This window comes from Papio anubis, chromosome 11, assembly GCF_008728515.1.
Source record: "Papio anubis isolate 15944 chromosome 11, Panubis1.0, whole genome shotgun sequence".
In the NCBI taxonomy this organism is placed as follows: domain Eukaryota; kingdom Metazoa; phylum Chordata; class Mammalia; order Primates; family Cercopithecidae; genus Papio; species Papio anubis.
The window spans coordinates 142,048-156,338 of NC_044986.1; the positions used below are offsets into that span (position 1 = coordinate 142,048).

Below are 14,291 nucleotides of genomic sequence, written 5' to 3' on the forward strand. Positions count from 1 at the left end.
CTCTGTCGTGCTGGTCTCCTCTCATTCGCGGTGGTTGGATGTCACATTAGTCAAGCGTGGACTTGGGGGAACTTAGTTAAAAATGTGTGAACCTAAGGGGGATGAAATGGGTCCTGGGGCCTTGGTTGGGGGCCTGGGCTGGGCACCGGTCTGGGGCCACCCTCCTGATGACCAGGGTCGCTGGAACAAGTCCAGAGCCTGGGACCGGCTGGCAGTGTTGGGAGAGCCCAGAGGGACGGCTTGTGAGGGTGCGGGACACTGGTCTGCCCTGGGTGGGGGTCCTGCGGCTTCCCAGCCTCCACAATGGCCAGGGTGGGACTGTGGTCTTGACTTCCCGCTGATGAAAAATGGACAGGGGGTCCCTCATCACGCTGGTTTAAAGAATGACTGTCAGCTGCTGTCGTAAAAGGAGGCCTGAATGGGAGGCCGGGAGACCCCACCCTTCAGCCAGAGTCCTCGCCAGCCGGCAGGGCCACGCCCAGGTCTTTGAAGGCCGCAGCCTTTGCTACCAATGAGCCCAGCAGAGCAATGAGCCGGCTGAGCGGGAGGCCTCCAGGCGCCCTTATCGGGGTTGCCTCCCCCGGCCGCGTCTCCTCTCCAAGCCTAGCACTAATCTCATCTGATAGTCACCTCCCACCTCCCTCACAGCCGGCAGCCTGGGTGTCCCAGGGGAAAGCTCGGGCAGCAGGCAGAGGGGTGGGTGCCTCCAGCTGGGACGGCTGCAGGTCACATGTGGAAGGGCAGCCACGCCCCCCACCCCGATGAGCTCGGCTGCTCCCCCCAGCCCCCTGGGGAACGGTGGAGGTTGACCCCGCTCAGGAGTCTCTTCCAGGCCTTTGAGTCACTCTCCACAGGACACCTTAACATAGGGTTTTAAATCTGCAGACTAAAGCAGGTGTCACCTCACTGTGCTGTGTGGACATGCAGCAGCTACAGCCGAATGGCGGATGCAGGCACGGCTGGATCCAGGGAGCCAAAGGCTCTGCCTCACTCTGTGCTCGTACCCTACTCGGCTCTGTTCCTCTGCTTCACTTTGTGCTCGCTCGTACCCTGCCTGGCTCTGTCCCCGCAGGGCTGTGTGTCATCAACAGCACCTGCTGGGCTGTGAGAGGAGAGGCCCCTGCTCTCCAGCACGGTGGCCATTTCCCCAGAAGAGCTGTGGTTCCGAGTCCAAGCAGCCCCTCCCTGCAGTTTCCTGGATAGTCTCAGGTGCAGAATCTAAAAGAGAAGTGCACGAGCCCCGCGGACTCCCCACGGAGAGGGCAGTGGATATTCTGCCATATTTATGTCATGCTGCGTTTTGAACCCTTTGAATGTCAGTTTCGGATCTGAGGCCCTGAGTGCTGCCTCTGGAGACAGGGTTTCTTCACACCTGAGGACACGGACCACTCCCCAGCACTGTCCTGAGCCCTCGGAATCGTCCCCACCAGCTGTCCGGGTCCGTGCTTTTCCACACTTCCTCATCACGGTTCATGCGTGCGTCTGCGGCTGTGTCGCCTCGGCCTCTGCACCAAGGGCACCCCACCCTCTCCCAGAGGCTTCTGCAGGAGCCCAGCTGAGTCCCCTGGGAGTCCCCGAGGGTTCCTGTCCACTGGAAGTTAGATGTGGAGGTTCCCAGAGATTCTTGGCAAGATTATTTCATGGCAACTGCCCCTCCTACCCAACCTGCGGGGAAGAAGCCGGCACAGCCCTTGGCCCCATGTGGCTGAACAGCTCAGAGGGAAAGGAGGGTGAGCAGGAGCCTGGCGGCATCCAGCAGCCCCCGGCCCATCGGCAGCCAGAGCTTGCCGGCGTCCACACCCGGGCCCACAGCCTCTCTGTCCTGACAGCCGCTGGGGTTACACACAGAGAGGACAAGGCGGTGACAAAGGGTGTCTGGGGCTTGGGAGAGACACATGACACACACACAGCACACACGTTCACTACATGACACACACATAGCACACGTTCACTACACACCCACACACATTCTACACAAAACACGCACAGCACACACGTTCACTACACACGACACACACAGTACACATGTTCACTACACACCCATGTACACTGCACAAGTTCACCATACAACATGCACAGCACACACGACACACACGTAGTGCACATACACAACACACAGTAGACACGTTCACTACACATGCACACATGCTACATACGACACAGCACTCATTACACATGCAGAACACACACACGATACACAGTAACACCACACGTGCATAGCTACACACGCACACACAACACATATACACCCCACATCCAGAGCACCACACAATCCTCATATATGACACGCACGCACTCATACCATGCACATCACACGTGACACACCCACTCACACGCCATGTGCAGCACGTGACACACCCACAGGTGACTCAGCTTCAGCAGGAATCACTGGGGAGCTTGGGAGGGGTGTCTAGACACAGCTGTTTTCTGATGCATCTTGGCCACACCCCAGGACTTTCTGCCTCTCACTCAGAGCTGGACCCTGAGGGCCCCCGTCCTACCCCCCAAGCCCTGCCCTCCGGCTCGTCCGGCCACAGCCCTTGTGCCCAGCTCTGCTGAGACCTCCTCACAGAGGCCGCGTCTAACCGCCTTCCTCTGCCCGGGGCGTGTGGTGTCTCTGCCCCGCCGCCCTGCGGCCCCCGTCACGTCAGGATCCCCCATGCCTGTCAGATGTCCACCTGGGGATGTTGAGTGGGGTGGGGCCGAGAGCACCTGGGGCACTGGGCTTGTGGGTGCAGCTGGGGGCATCCAGGAGCAGAGGACTTGCCAAACTCGGGGCCTGACGTCCAGCGTTCAGTCAGAGGACCTCAGGGGAGAGGGGGAAACGGGCTGCGGGGATGCGAGGAAGGCCCTGTCATCTAGTGACGCAGCAGGTGGGTGGAGGAGGGCTTGGGGGCATCTTGGTCTTCAAGGTCCACTCAGATACCAGCAGCCCATAGGGCCTGGGCCAAGTCCCTGCAGCCCCGGATGGGGAACAGGGAGGGAAGTTTGGAAATCACTGGTGGCAGAGCCTTCCCTGGGCCTGAGGGCCTTGTGGACCCCCCGGAACTCAGGGTCTAGGTCCCTGCTGGGCACTTGGAACCCGCCCCACTCCTCAGCCTCCGGGACTTTGTCCTTTTCCAGAGCTCCTCATCTGCAGGATGGAGCCAGGGCCCTAAGAAGGTCCAGGTGTGGCTCTGAACAGGCCCAGCTCTGCCCCAATGGGCTGTCCACCTTGTAGGGCCCAGTGTGCTGACAGGACGTCAAGACAACACCGGGCCAGGGCCCTTACTCACCGGGGGAGTTCAGGGCCAAGACTGTGTGGTTTGCGGCCCAGGGCCACACAGGGGACCGGAGAGCAATCCCCAAGGGCGGCGAGGGGCACTTGTACTTTTATCACGGATGTGCCCCCATCCACATCCACAAATCAGTGCTGCCCAGGCCCCACCAGGAGCCCCTGTCCAGCCACTGCCCTCCGAGGGCCTCGCCCAGGCTTCCCTCACATGGTCACTCACCAGGACGGACGCACAGCAGCTGTTCTCCTCTTACCTGGCGTTGTATTATAAAATCACATCCAGCCGTAAACACTTCCTACAAGGCAGAAGCGAGCAAGGGGAAAGTGGAACTCGCTGTGGACGCGGCCGCAGGACCACGCTTCTGCTCCTGTTCGGGTGCCCGGGTGGGTTTCACAAGTCGCAGTCCTGCAGGCTGAACCTGTCGCCTGGGCGCCCTGCACTGCCTGCCCCCTGGGCACTCTGAGGCGACGTGGACGGATGCTCACTTGTCTAAGTTTCCACGCATGCAGTCAGGAGTCTGCACCAAGAATGGTCCATCCATGGGGGAGTTCTCCCCGGGAGGGGCTTCCCAGCCTCCCATTCCGGGCACTTCCAGACCTTCTGCAGGAAGTGCTGTCCTTGAGTCATTCTGTTTTGTCCCGAGGCTGCTGTGAGGAGGGGGCAGGTGAGCTGGTGCTGGAGGGTGGGGACCTGCGGGACAGCTTCAGTCCAGGCACAGCCACAGGTCCCAGCTGCCCCACCTTCCCGGGCTGGAGAAGAGCAGCCTCCAGTAGGCCGTGGGCAGTCCCGGCTCACGCACCGCCCAGAGCACACTGCAGGACCCCAGCATCCCCGCCTTCATTTTCACCTGTTCCCTCCTGCTTTCCAGCTTTGGAGTTCTTGTTAAGAGGGACTTGAACCACAAGGCTGTAATAAACACGACACCTGCATTCCCTTCCAATCCTTCCTGGTTTTCTTTTTTACACACAAAGCTTACCACCTTTACTGTTTCCAACTGGAAAACCAGTTTTTCCAACACTTTTTAAAAAACAAATGATCCTTTTATCGTACGCTGAAAGCCCTACCCATGACAAGCCCACTTCTGCATCTGACTCTGTTCACTGACCCTTCATTTACTTCCTAAACCAACCCTTTCGGTAACTTTCAGTGAAGAGGTGGCTTTAATAAATATATTCTCAGGGCCGGGAGTGGTGGCTCATGCCTGTAATCCCAGCACTTTGGGAGGCCAAGGCGGGCGGATCACGAGATCAGGAGTTCAAGACAAGCCTGGATAACATGGTGAAATCCCGTTTCTACTAAAAATAGAAAAAATTAGCTGGGCGTGGTGGCGTGCGTCTGTAATCCCAGCTACTCAGGAGGCTGAGGCTGGAGAATCGCTTGAACCCGGAAGGTGGAGGTTGCAGTGAGCCAAGATCACGCCACTGCACTCCAGCCTGGGCGACAGAGCGAGACTCTGTCTTAAAAAAAAATATATATATATATACACATATACATATATATATATAGAGATAGATAGATATATACATACATATATATCTATTCTCCAGAAATCTCCAGAATCTTTGTGTGGTCAGGGTGAGAGGCGCCACCACGATGTAAACACAACAGCTGAGTCCTCCAGGTAGGAGCCAGGTGCAATCCGCAAGACCGTGAGCGTGGGAGAGAGTCAGAGGCGCTTCCTCAAAAGGCATCCCCTGTCTCCGGCAGAGCGCACAGGCCCCAGGGCCCCGTGGACAGGGCTGGTCCCGGTGCAGGCAGGCCACTTCCTGCGGTTGGGGGGTGGTGCGCCAGAGGTTGCCTGCAGCAGGAAGCCCCCGTAGAGGCCAGGGCCTCCTGTTCCACTTGGCAGAGACCCCAGAAGGAGCCCGGGGGCAGCATCAGAGCCTGGGGCCCAGGCAGGGGTGCCCAAGGGCACAGCAGCTGCAGGCCATTGGCAAGGCCAGAAGACGGTGAGTGGAAAGCTGGGGGCACGTGGAGAGACCCCAGGAAGGGGCTGTTCGGTGGGACTTCTTGCATTTGCCGTTTGTGTTTCATCCGGCGATTCTGAAACCAGGTTTTTATCTGCAGGAAAACCAAAATCAGAGCAGGGGTGAGACTAGGCCACCGGCCCACCCTTGCCCACCTCAGCCCGGCCCGCCTCACCTGGACCTCTGAGAGCTGCATCTCCCTGGCCAGCCTCTTCCGCTCAAGAGGGCTCAGGTACTGGTGGTGCTGGAAGACGCCCTCCAAGGTGCGGACCTGCTCCGTGGTGAAGGCTGTGCGGACACGGGGGCCCCGCAAGGTATTTGGCTCCTTACTCAACCCTGGCATAGAGGGTAAGAGCATTTGGCTGAGCCTGCCACCCCATGGGGCAAGCCTCGCCCACAGGTAACAGGTGAAGACAGCCATGTTGGGGGCTGGGCAGGGCAGATCTTCTCACCTGACAGTGACCAGCAGCCCTGCCGCAGCCTCCAGGTCATGTGCGTGCGGAAAGGGGCTCAGAGAGGTGACTCAGGGGAGGGAGAATGCTACCAGCAGCTTGGGCCTGCCCTCTGCTCGGCTGGCTCAGCTCACTCAGTTCGGCCCCATCCCACACTTCCCTTCCGAAGCCGGTTCCCAGGATGCCCTTTCTGCAGACTTCCAGGCAGGTAAGGTAGAGTCCATTACATGCAAAGGCCTGGGGACCCACCCAGGGAACTCGGTCCCTGTCCTGGGCTCCGGCTCCTCAGCCAGCAGAGCCCAGCTCAGTTAATCCCCAGGCCCACCTTGATCAAGTCTGTTTTCTAATTTCTAAGTTAAGGAATGGGGGCTGGCACTAAACAACCCCACAAGGTGGTGTGTGGTCTGGGTCCCAGGAAGGAGGCCAACGTGGTGAAACGAGCTCAACATTTAACACAAGTCTGACCCAAATGCTCACTGGAGTTTCTGCGAAAGGAAGCGTATTTTACAAAATCTGTCTTCACGTTAGCCTGAAAGCACATGGGAGACCGGAAAAGCAAATGCCTTGTGGCGGGGAGGGCTGTAGGACTGGGATCAGGAAGGGGGTTGGGGGACAGGAATGGTTGACTTTTTTGGGGTGGGGCAGGATAGCTAGCTGGGAAGAACATATTTAAATTTTCATTTCCCTGAAGTACAAAGTTACTCCATGAGGATCAGTCAAATTTTTTTTTTTTGAGACGGAGTCTGGCTCTGTCGCCCAGGCTGGAGTGTAGTGGCCTGATCTCAGCTCACTGCAAGCTCCGCCTCCCGGGTTTACGCCATTCTCCTGCCTCAGCCTCCGGAGTAGCTGGGACCACAGGCGCCCGCCACCTCGCCCGGCTAGTTTTTTGTATTTTTTAGTAGAGACGGGGTTTCACCGTGTTAGCCAGGATGGTCTCGATCTCCTGACCTTGTGATCCGCCCGTCTCGGCCTCCCAAAGTGCTGGGATTACAGGCTTGAGCCACAGCGCCCGGCAGTCAAATTTTTAAAAATGAAAACTTACAATGTTAACCCCACTTTTGACCAAGTACTACCTTAAACCTAAAAGCGGCAACGATGTCACAAAGACTAACACACAAACGCGGAGAACCTTTGTTCTCAGCAGACAACAGAGCATCTCCGGGCCACAGACCGAACTTCAGAGTTTCTGCAGGCACCGGGTCACCGCCACCCCTACAGCAAACCTGCAGGCTCTTTAAAAGACAGCTGTGCTCCAGGTGGCCTGGAATGGGCTTGAGCCTAGATGCTGAGCAGGCACCGGCTTTGCTGGGGGCAGAGGGGGGTTGGCAAATCGTCGGACCCCTGGAACTGGGTCCCGATGGTTGCGGGGCTGGAACACCAGGGGCACAGGTGCCCACGCCCGGGCTGTGTTTCAGTGAGCGCCCGGAATCAGGGCAGAGAGGTGCGGACAGGGACCCCTTGGACGGTCCCTCCGCACCAGGCCGCGGTGGGACACAGCTGAGAAACGGGGTGCCAAGGGAGGCAGAGGAGCCCACCGGGGGCTCAAGGAGAGAAAATCCCCGTCAAGGTTTTGGTTTCGAGGGAAGCTGCGCTCTAGTGAGGCGCAGGCAAGGCCTCCGCCGGCCCTCATGGTAACGTCCCCGGCCCTGACCTCGTCCGTCCCGCACCGCGGGGAGTTCAGCCGCCGGGCTCCTGGCCTCTCCCCCACTCCCATCTGCACCTGGGAAGGAAGGGACCCCCGGCCCGGACCTACCAGCCACGGTCCTCTCCGGCGCAGGCAGATCTGAGGACGTGGCGGCCTCCTTGATGCTGGTGGCCTGAGGGGGCTCCCGGGCGCCGGATATCTGGCCCGGGCCAGGGAGGCTCCCCGGGGAGACGTCGGCAGGCCTGGGCGTGGGGGTCAACCCTGAGCAGCTGCTCTGGGAGAGCCAGTCCACAGAGCCAAAGCTGGAGGGCTGCTGCTGGCCACGAGGTGGGGAGGAGGAGAGGCGCATGGCGGCCAGGTGGGCCGGAGGGAAGGCCGGGCGGGGCTGGCCAGGCGCAGGATCCACCTCCGGCCTCGCCGGGCGGCGGCGTTTATAAGCCCGGGAGGAGGGGGCGGGAGCCCGGTTTGCATACACGGCTAATGCCCGGATAAGCAGCGCCTAATTGCCTTCGATTCAGAGACACAAAGGAGACCGTTCACACCTCCCCGGCTCCTCGGTGTCTGGGGCAGGGGCGGGGCTGCGGGCCCTGGTTAATGGAGAGGGGACGGTTCGGGATCGGTCACCTCCTTTCATCTCTCCCAACCCCCACCCCGCGGGCCGAGGCTGCTGGAAGGTAGGAGGGTCCCGCTCCCACTCGGGCCTGCCCTGGGCGGTGCCGGGCGACCTCTCCTCTCCAGGGGGACGCTGGCGCCTGTGCCCAGCCCGGACACCCGAGGGCGAGCAGGCTTCAGGCTGGGAGAGTCAGGGCGGACTCAGCCGGTGCCCGCGTGCGCTGCGTCCAGGCTGTGCGGTCGCGCAGGAACCGAGGGACGCTTTCCGGGAAAGACGCGGAGGGCTCGGGGAGCGGCGCGCGGGGACGGCAATGTCGGGAGGGGCCTCTCGGGGCACTCGTCCGCTTCCAGCCCTACTCCGGCTCCTCTGGGGGACTCACTCCCGGGGCCATCGCAGCAGCCTCCGCATGCGGGCGCGGGCGGCTCCCTGACCCCATCCGGAGCTGGAAGGGCCGGAGCCACTGCCTCGCGCGGCGGGGTAGACACTCCGCTTCGGCTGCGGGACTGGCGCGTCCCCGCCAAGCCGGGCTGTCCCCACTGTGGCCAGGGCGGGGGCAGAGCCGCCGGGGACTGTGGAGCCCAAACCTCACGGGGACGCCCTGAGCACGGGCTCCCGGGAAGGTCATCGCGACGCGCGGCCGCTGCTCCCACGAACCTCAGTCCCGAGTTGTTTGCGTCTCCTCGTCCTGGGCGTCCCCGGGTCGCCTGCGCCGTCGGGGTGGGGCGCGGGGACCGAAGTGGCTTGGTGGGAGGCAGCCAAGCCGCGAGCGTTCCCTCCGGCCTCGGACCAGCTCCCCGCGCGCCGGGACACACGGACTCGCGTTGCGCCCACGCCGAGGGTAGGACGGTGTCTTCCGCGCACTGGCTTGGGGTCCGCACTGCGTCTCCGGCGGCCGGGGTTAGGCGCGGGCGCAGGTCCGAAGCCATGCGGGGTTTCGGCGCAGACGGGGTCCAGGGAGCAGCCCCGACTCCCGGCCGGGTCCTGACCGCGGTTGCCTCAGCGCCCACCCCGCTCTCCGAAATCTGAAAGACCCGCGGGCCTCGCCCCACGGTTACGCCCAACCCGGCTATCCGCGCCTCCCGGGCTGAGAAAAGAGGGAGGAGCCCGGGAGGGGGGCGCTGGGGCGGGACCTCACGGGGAACAGGTGGGTCACAGGTGACGGGGTCGGGGAACGGACCGCGCCGCTGCTGACCCTGGTCTTCCTCGGACCCTGCCGACCCAGTTAGGCCACCGGGCCCTCAAGGGGGAGGCTGGCAGGGGTGGGGCGCTGGGGGCTTTGGACGTGGCCTCGGGGGTAACACCAGGAGGGCTGGGGGGCCAGGAAGGCGGCCTAGACCCCCTCCCCACTTCATCTCCGGAGAGACCGGGTCACCCCCAGGAGAGGGGATTTGAAGCCACTGCACAGGACCAGATGCCTACGGCCACAGGGCTGGCCCCGAGGATGCCCCATGAGGCAGGTACCCAGCCCTCCCGCAGTGGGGGCGGCCCTGCCACCTGGGAGCAGAGGCCGTGAGGGTGCGGGCTGCGGCGGGGCGGTGCCTCAAAGTGGAGCAAAACACAGCGCACCCTCACCTCCCACCCCGCCCCCAAACACACACACACAACTTTCGACAGGCAGGGGAAAGGCCCAGAAGCATCCCTTACATAAAGAGGAAACCACGAGCATGGATTTGTGAAACGCCAGCACCCAGCCTTCCACGTCTCCATCTCTAATTTCCGGGGGCCCGGGCCCCAGGGTCTCAGCTACCTTCTGCACGTGGTTCAGCCCCCCCCACCCCCGGCTCTGCATAGAGCTCCTCCTGCCAGTTTCCCAGTTCCCCCGCACCACCTCCACCTGAACCGCCCCTCCTCACCTTCACACGGCAGGGCCAGACAGCCCCTCGTCCTGGGCCCCCACCCCAGCCCCTTGCTGCGGCTTGGGTGGCCCCTCTCCCCTGGCGAGCGGCCCCACCGCCGTGGCTCAGGCCCCCCCGACTCCTGCAGCCCAGGCCTCTGCCTCCACCCTCCCTCCAGGGCCCGCGGAGGCTGCTCTGGCCCAGGTCTGGGGTCACCAGAGCCTCCGCCTCGGAGCCTCCGTCCGCCCCCAGCTCTGGGACGCGTCCTGATGCGCCGCCATGGGTAGGAGACTTGGGCGCTCCTCCGCTTCCTTCCTCCCAGCCCCTGGGGCAGCCCAGCCCCGAGAATTGCGCCCCGCACGCCGCACAGCGTGGTCCTCGCGGGCGTCGCCCCATTCCCCACCCTCGGGGTCCAGGCCGGGTTGCGCTGGGCAGGGAAGTCCCGCGTCACTCCCAGGCTGGCAGCCCCGCCCCCACGCACAGCCCGGAGCCCAACTAGTCCCCGAAACTGGCTCCCCCCCGGGTCCACGGCCTGAGGACACGCACCGGACCTAGCGCGTGCTGCCGCCGGGTCCAGACCGCCCTGCTCCCTCCGGCCCCGTCACGACTCGCCCAAGCCTCCTCCGAGCACTCTGAGACCACCTGAAGGGGAGGCCCCAATCCCTCCCCAACACCCACCCCCGCGGCCTCGGCCTCACTGACACCCTCACGTGCCCTCTTCCCCGTCCCCAACACCCTCCCGCTTCCTGCTCTCCTGGGACATCCGTGCTCCCCACTCCCCGAGACATCCTACGCTTCCTCCTCCGCGACACCCACCCTCTTCACCCTCCCCTAGACATCCACGCTCTCCTCTAGACACCCCCACACCCCGCTCCCCGTCACCCCCACGTGCCCCCTCCCCGATATCCCCCACGCCCCCACCTCCATGTGCCCCTCTCCCCCACACCCCCATGCTCCATCCCCCTACACATCCTCGCGCCCCTCTCCCCGACACCCCCACGCCCCCTGCCCTACACATCCACCGCCCCACTCCCCAACACCCCCACGCTCCCGCTCCCCCTCCCCTACACTTCCAGGCGCCCCACTCCCCGACACCCCAAGCTCCCCCACCCCTACACATCCACACTCCCCACACCCCCAAACTCCCCTCCACTACACCTCCATGCCCCCCTCCCCGACACCCCCACGCTCCCCACTCCCCAACACCCCCATGTCCCCATTCCCCAACACACCCACGCTCCCCACTCCCCTTGGCTTGTCCACTAGGAAGTGGTGCTGGTCTGGTGCCTGGGGGCTGAAGAAACGCTAAACCGGCGGGCCCGGCGCGGTAGCTCAGGCCTGTAATCTCAGCACTTTGGGAGACCACGGCGGTAGCTCACGCCTGTAATCCCAGCACTTTGGGAGGCCGCGGCCTGTGGGTCACCTGAGGTCGGGAGTTCCAGACCAGCCTGACCAACATGGGGAAACCCCATCTCTACTAAAAATACAAAATTAGCCAGAGGTGGTGACACATGCCTGTAATCCCAGCTACTCAGGAGGCTGAGGCAGGAGAATCGCCTGAACCTGGGAGGCGGAGGTTGCGGTGAGCCAAGATTGCACCATTGCACTCTAGCCTGGGCAACAAGAACAAGACTCTGTCTAAAAAAAAAAAAAAAAAAAGGAAGCGGTAAGCCAACCGCACACAGGAGGCTAATCCTGCCATGCCCGCAGAGCGAGTTACTTATTTTGGAGACAAGCTTTCACTGTTGCCCAGGCCAGAGTGCCTCATGTGATCACAGCTCACTGCAGCCTTGACCTCCGGGGCCCAAGTGATCCTCCTGCCTGAGCCTCCAGTGAAGCTGGGACTACAGGTGTGTGCCACCATGCCCAGTTAATTTTTGTATTTTTTGCAGAGATGGAGTTTTGTCATGTTACCCAGGCTGGTCTCAAACTCCTGAGCTCAAGTAATTCTCCTGCCTCAGCCCCGCAAAGTGCTGGGATTACAGGCATAAGCCCCCGCATCCGGCCCCTAGATTGATTTAAACAGCCAAAATATACTCCCTGCACCAGATTAGAAAGCATTAGAGGTCCGGGGCCTGCATGTTCAGATTAATTATTCTGATACCGGGCTCAGGAGGATCACAGCACTTGGTCCCCGGCGCACTGCCTGAGAAGGAAGGGAAATGAATTCTGCTTGGTGCCCCTAAATGGCTCCAACCCAGAGGTGCGTCCTTCCTCCAGGGCCGAGTGTCCAGTAACCCCAAGTGATAGAGAGGCACAGCCCCCACCCTTAGGGTGTTGGTGTGTTTGCTGGGATGTGGCTGTTGGGACCTGGGCTTGCCATCAGGCATAAGCTTCTGGAGCGACAGGGTCATGTAGGGTGCACCTAAGCTCTGTTTCAGACCTCACTGTGGCCCCAGCCCGTGACTCTGACCTTTGGGGGCTGTGCATGTGAAGGGGAATGTTTGCAAGCTTGGCTCATCCAACACGTTTTTAGCAGCTTGGAGATTCTCAGGGAACACAGCAGGGTGGAGCTGATGCCAGACTTTTTTTTTTGAGACAGGTTCTCACTGTCACCCAGGCTGGACTGCAGTAACACAATCTGGGCTCACTGCAGCCTTGACCTCTTGTGCTGAAGCAATCCTCCCACCTGTTTCCCTGAATAGTTGAAACTACAGGTGCATGGCACCATGCCCAGCTATTTTTTTGATTTTTAATAGAGATGTGGTCTCACCATGTTGCCCATGCTGGTTTGGAACGCCTGAGCTCAAAGTGATCCTTCCGCCCAGGCCTCCCAGTGTTGGGATTATAGGCGTGAGCCATCAAGCCTGGCCTAGAGTGTCTTTTTTTTTTGAGACGGAGTCTTGCTCTGACGTCCAGGCTGCAGTGCAGTGCAACCTCCGCCTCCCGGGTTCAAGCGATACTCCTGCCTCAGCCTCCTGAGTAGTTGGGATTACAGGCTCATGCCACCACGCCTGACTAATTTTTGTATTTTTAGTAGAGATGGAGTTTCACCAGGTTGGTCAGGCTGGTCTCAAACTCCTGACCTCATTAGTGATCTGCCCGCCTCTGGCTTTCCAAAGACCTGGGATTACAGACATGAGCCACCGCGTCTGGCCTCAGAGTGTGTTTTTTTTTTTTTGGAGACCGAGTCTGTGTCGCCCAGGCTGGAGTGCAGTGGTGCAATCTCAGTTCACTGCAACCTCTGCTTCCCGGGTTCAAGCAGTTCAATTCTCCTGCCTCAGCCTCCTGAGTAGCTGGGACTGCAGGCACGTGCTACTATGCCCAGCTAATTTTTGTATTTTTGGTAGAGATGGGGATGCACCGTGTTGCCCAGGCTGGTCTCGAACTCCTGAGCTCAGGCAATCCACCCGCCTCAGCCTCCCAAAGTGTTAGGATTACAGGCGTGAACCACAACATCCGGTGCCTCAGTGTCTTAAATGAGGTGAAGCTTGCAGTCAGTTCTTGCAGGCGTGGTCTCACAGGCCTTCCCCTCAGACCTGGGCAAGCCCTTCATTTCCCCAGGAGCTGCCATTAGCACTCGCGGGACCTATTCTTCTGGATCCCCAGAAAGGCATGTGTGGGAGGGGCTGCAACCCTACCACCCACAGGGAACCCCTCAGGACTGCTGGGTGCTGGGCCAGTGGGGACCCCCAGCCCCATTTAGCTGCATGGCCCTGGGCAAGCCACTTGTCTTTCTGGATGGGCCCGCTAATTTGCAGGTATTGTTATGCCAGCGGAACTCCTACAGGCTACATTTGTATCTCCGGCTCCACCCAATCCCCCTTCTGACTCAGGGGTCCAGGGTGGGGCCCTGTATTGCTACTTGGAAATTGCTTCCTGGGCAGGTTTGCTTCGGTTTTCTCAAAATTGCAAGGGCCCTGCCCTCAGCCTCTGCCCAAGGGTCACGCCACAGCTGCTCAGCGCCTCCCTGGGCCCACCCAGACCAGAGCCGCCTCCCTGGAGACAAAACCACATTCTCCCTGGAGCTGTGTGGCTCCTCTTCCTCTTTTTGTCGCCCTGGACCTGGGAGCGTTCAGCCAGGTCGTTCAAGACTGCCCAAGGCTATGGGAGGACCTTGGGAACGCCCCAAGCTACTCCTGGGTCAAAGGGGTTCTCTGCTGGGCAGTGTGGAGGCCGCCACTCTAACCCCCATCCCTGCATTGAGTCCAGGGGGGCGGTCAGCCTCAGTTTTTCTACGGACCCGCAGCGGAACTCCCCCTCCCCCTGCGTTTTACTCAGTGGGGCTCCCCAGGAAGGACAGGGAGAGTCTGGTGTGGCCCTGAGAACCGGGTGTGTAACCAGGACCCGGCAGAAAGCACCACGTCCACCAGCCTCGAGCCTGGACTCCTGGGCCTACATCTGGACGCGCCCCACGGAGCTCTGTCCACACCTCAGGAGCGAGTGGGAGCTCCTCTCTGTGATGAGAGCGTTACAACCCTGCCCTGACCTTTGCAGCCCCAGCGCTTCCGGGCGCCACTCCCTCCCCGCCTCGAGACCCGCACTCCTGCACAGCCCGGAGACC

General features: G+C 61.3%; 1 protein-coding gene across 1 annotated transcript; it reads right to left on the minus strand.

Annotated features, from left to right (window-relative positions):
- Positions 1-4,724: 4,724 nt before the first annotated feature.
- Positions 4,725-7,987, minus strand: VENTX (VENT homeobox). The gene is made up of 2 exons (XM_021943892.2): positions 7,448-7,987; positions 4,725-5,578 (listed from the first exon to the last, which is right to left on the minus strand). The coding sequence occupies exons 1-2, from the start codon at positions 7,686-7,688 to the stop codon at positions 4,956-4,958; spliced, it is 864 nt and encodes a 287-aa protein (XP_021799584.1). The 5' UTR covers positions 7,689-7,987; the 3' UTR covers positions 4,725-4,955.
- Positions 7,988-14,291: the final 6,304 nt, after the last annotated feature.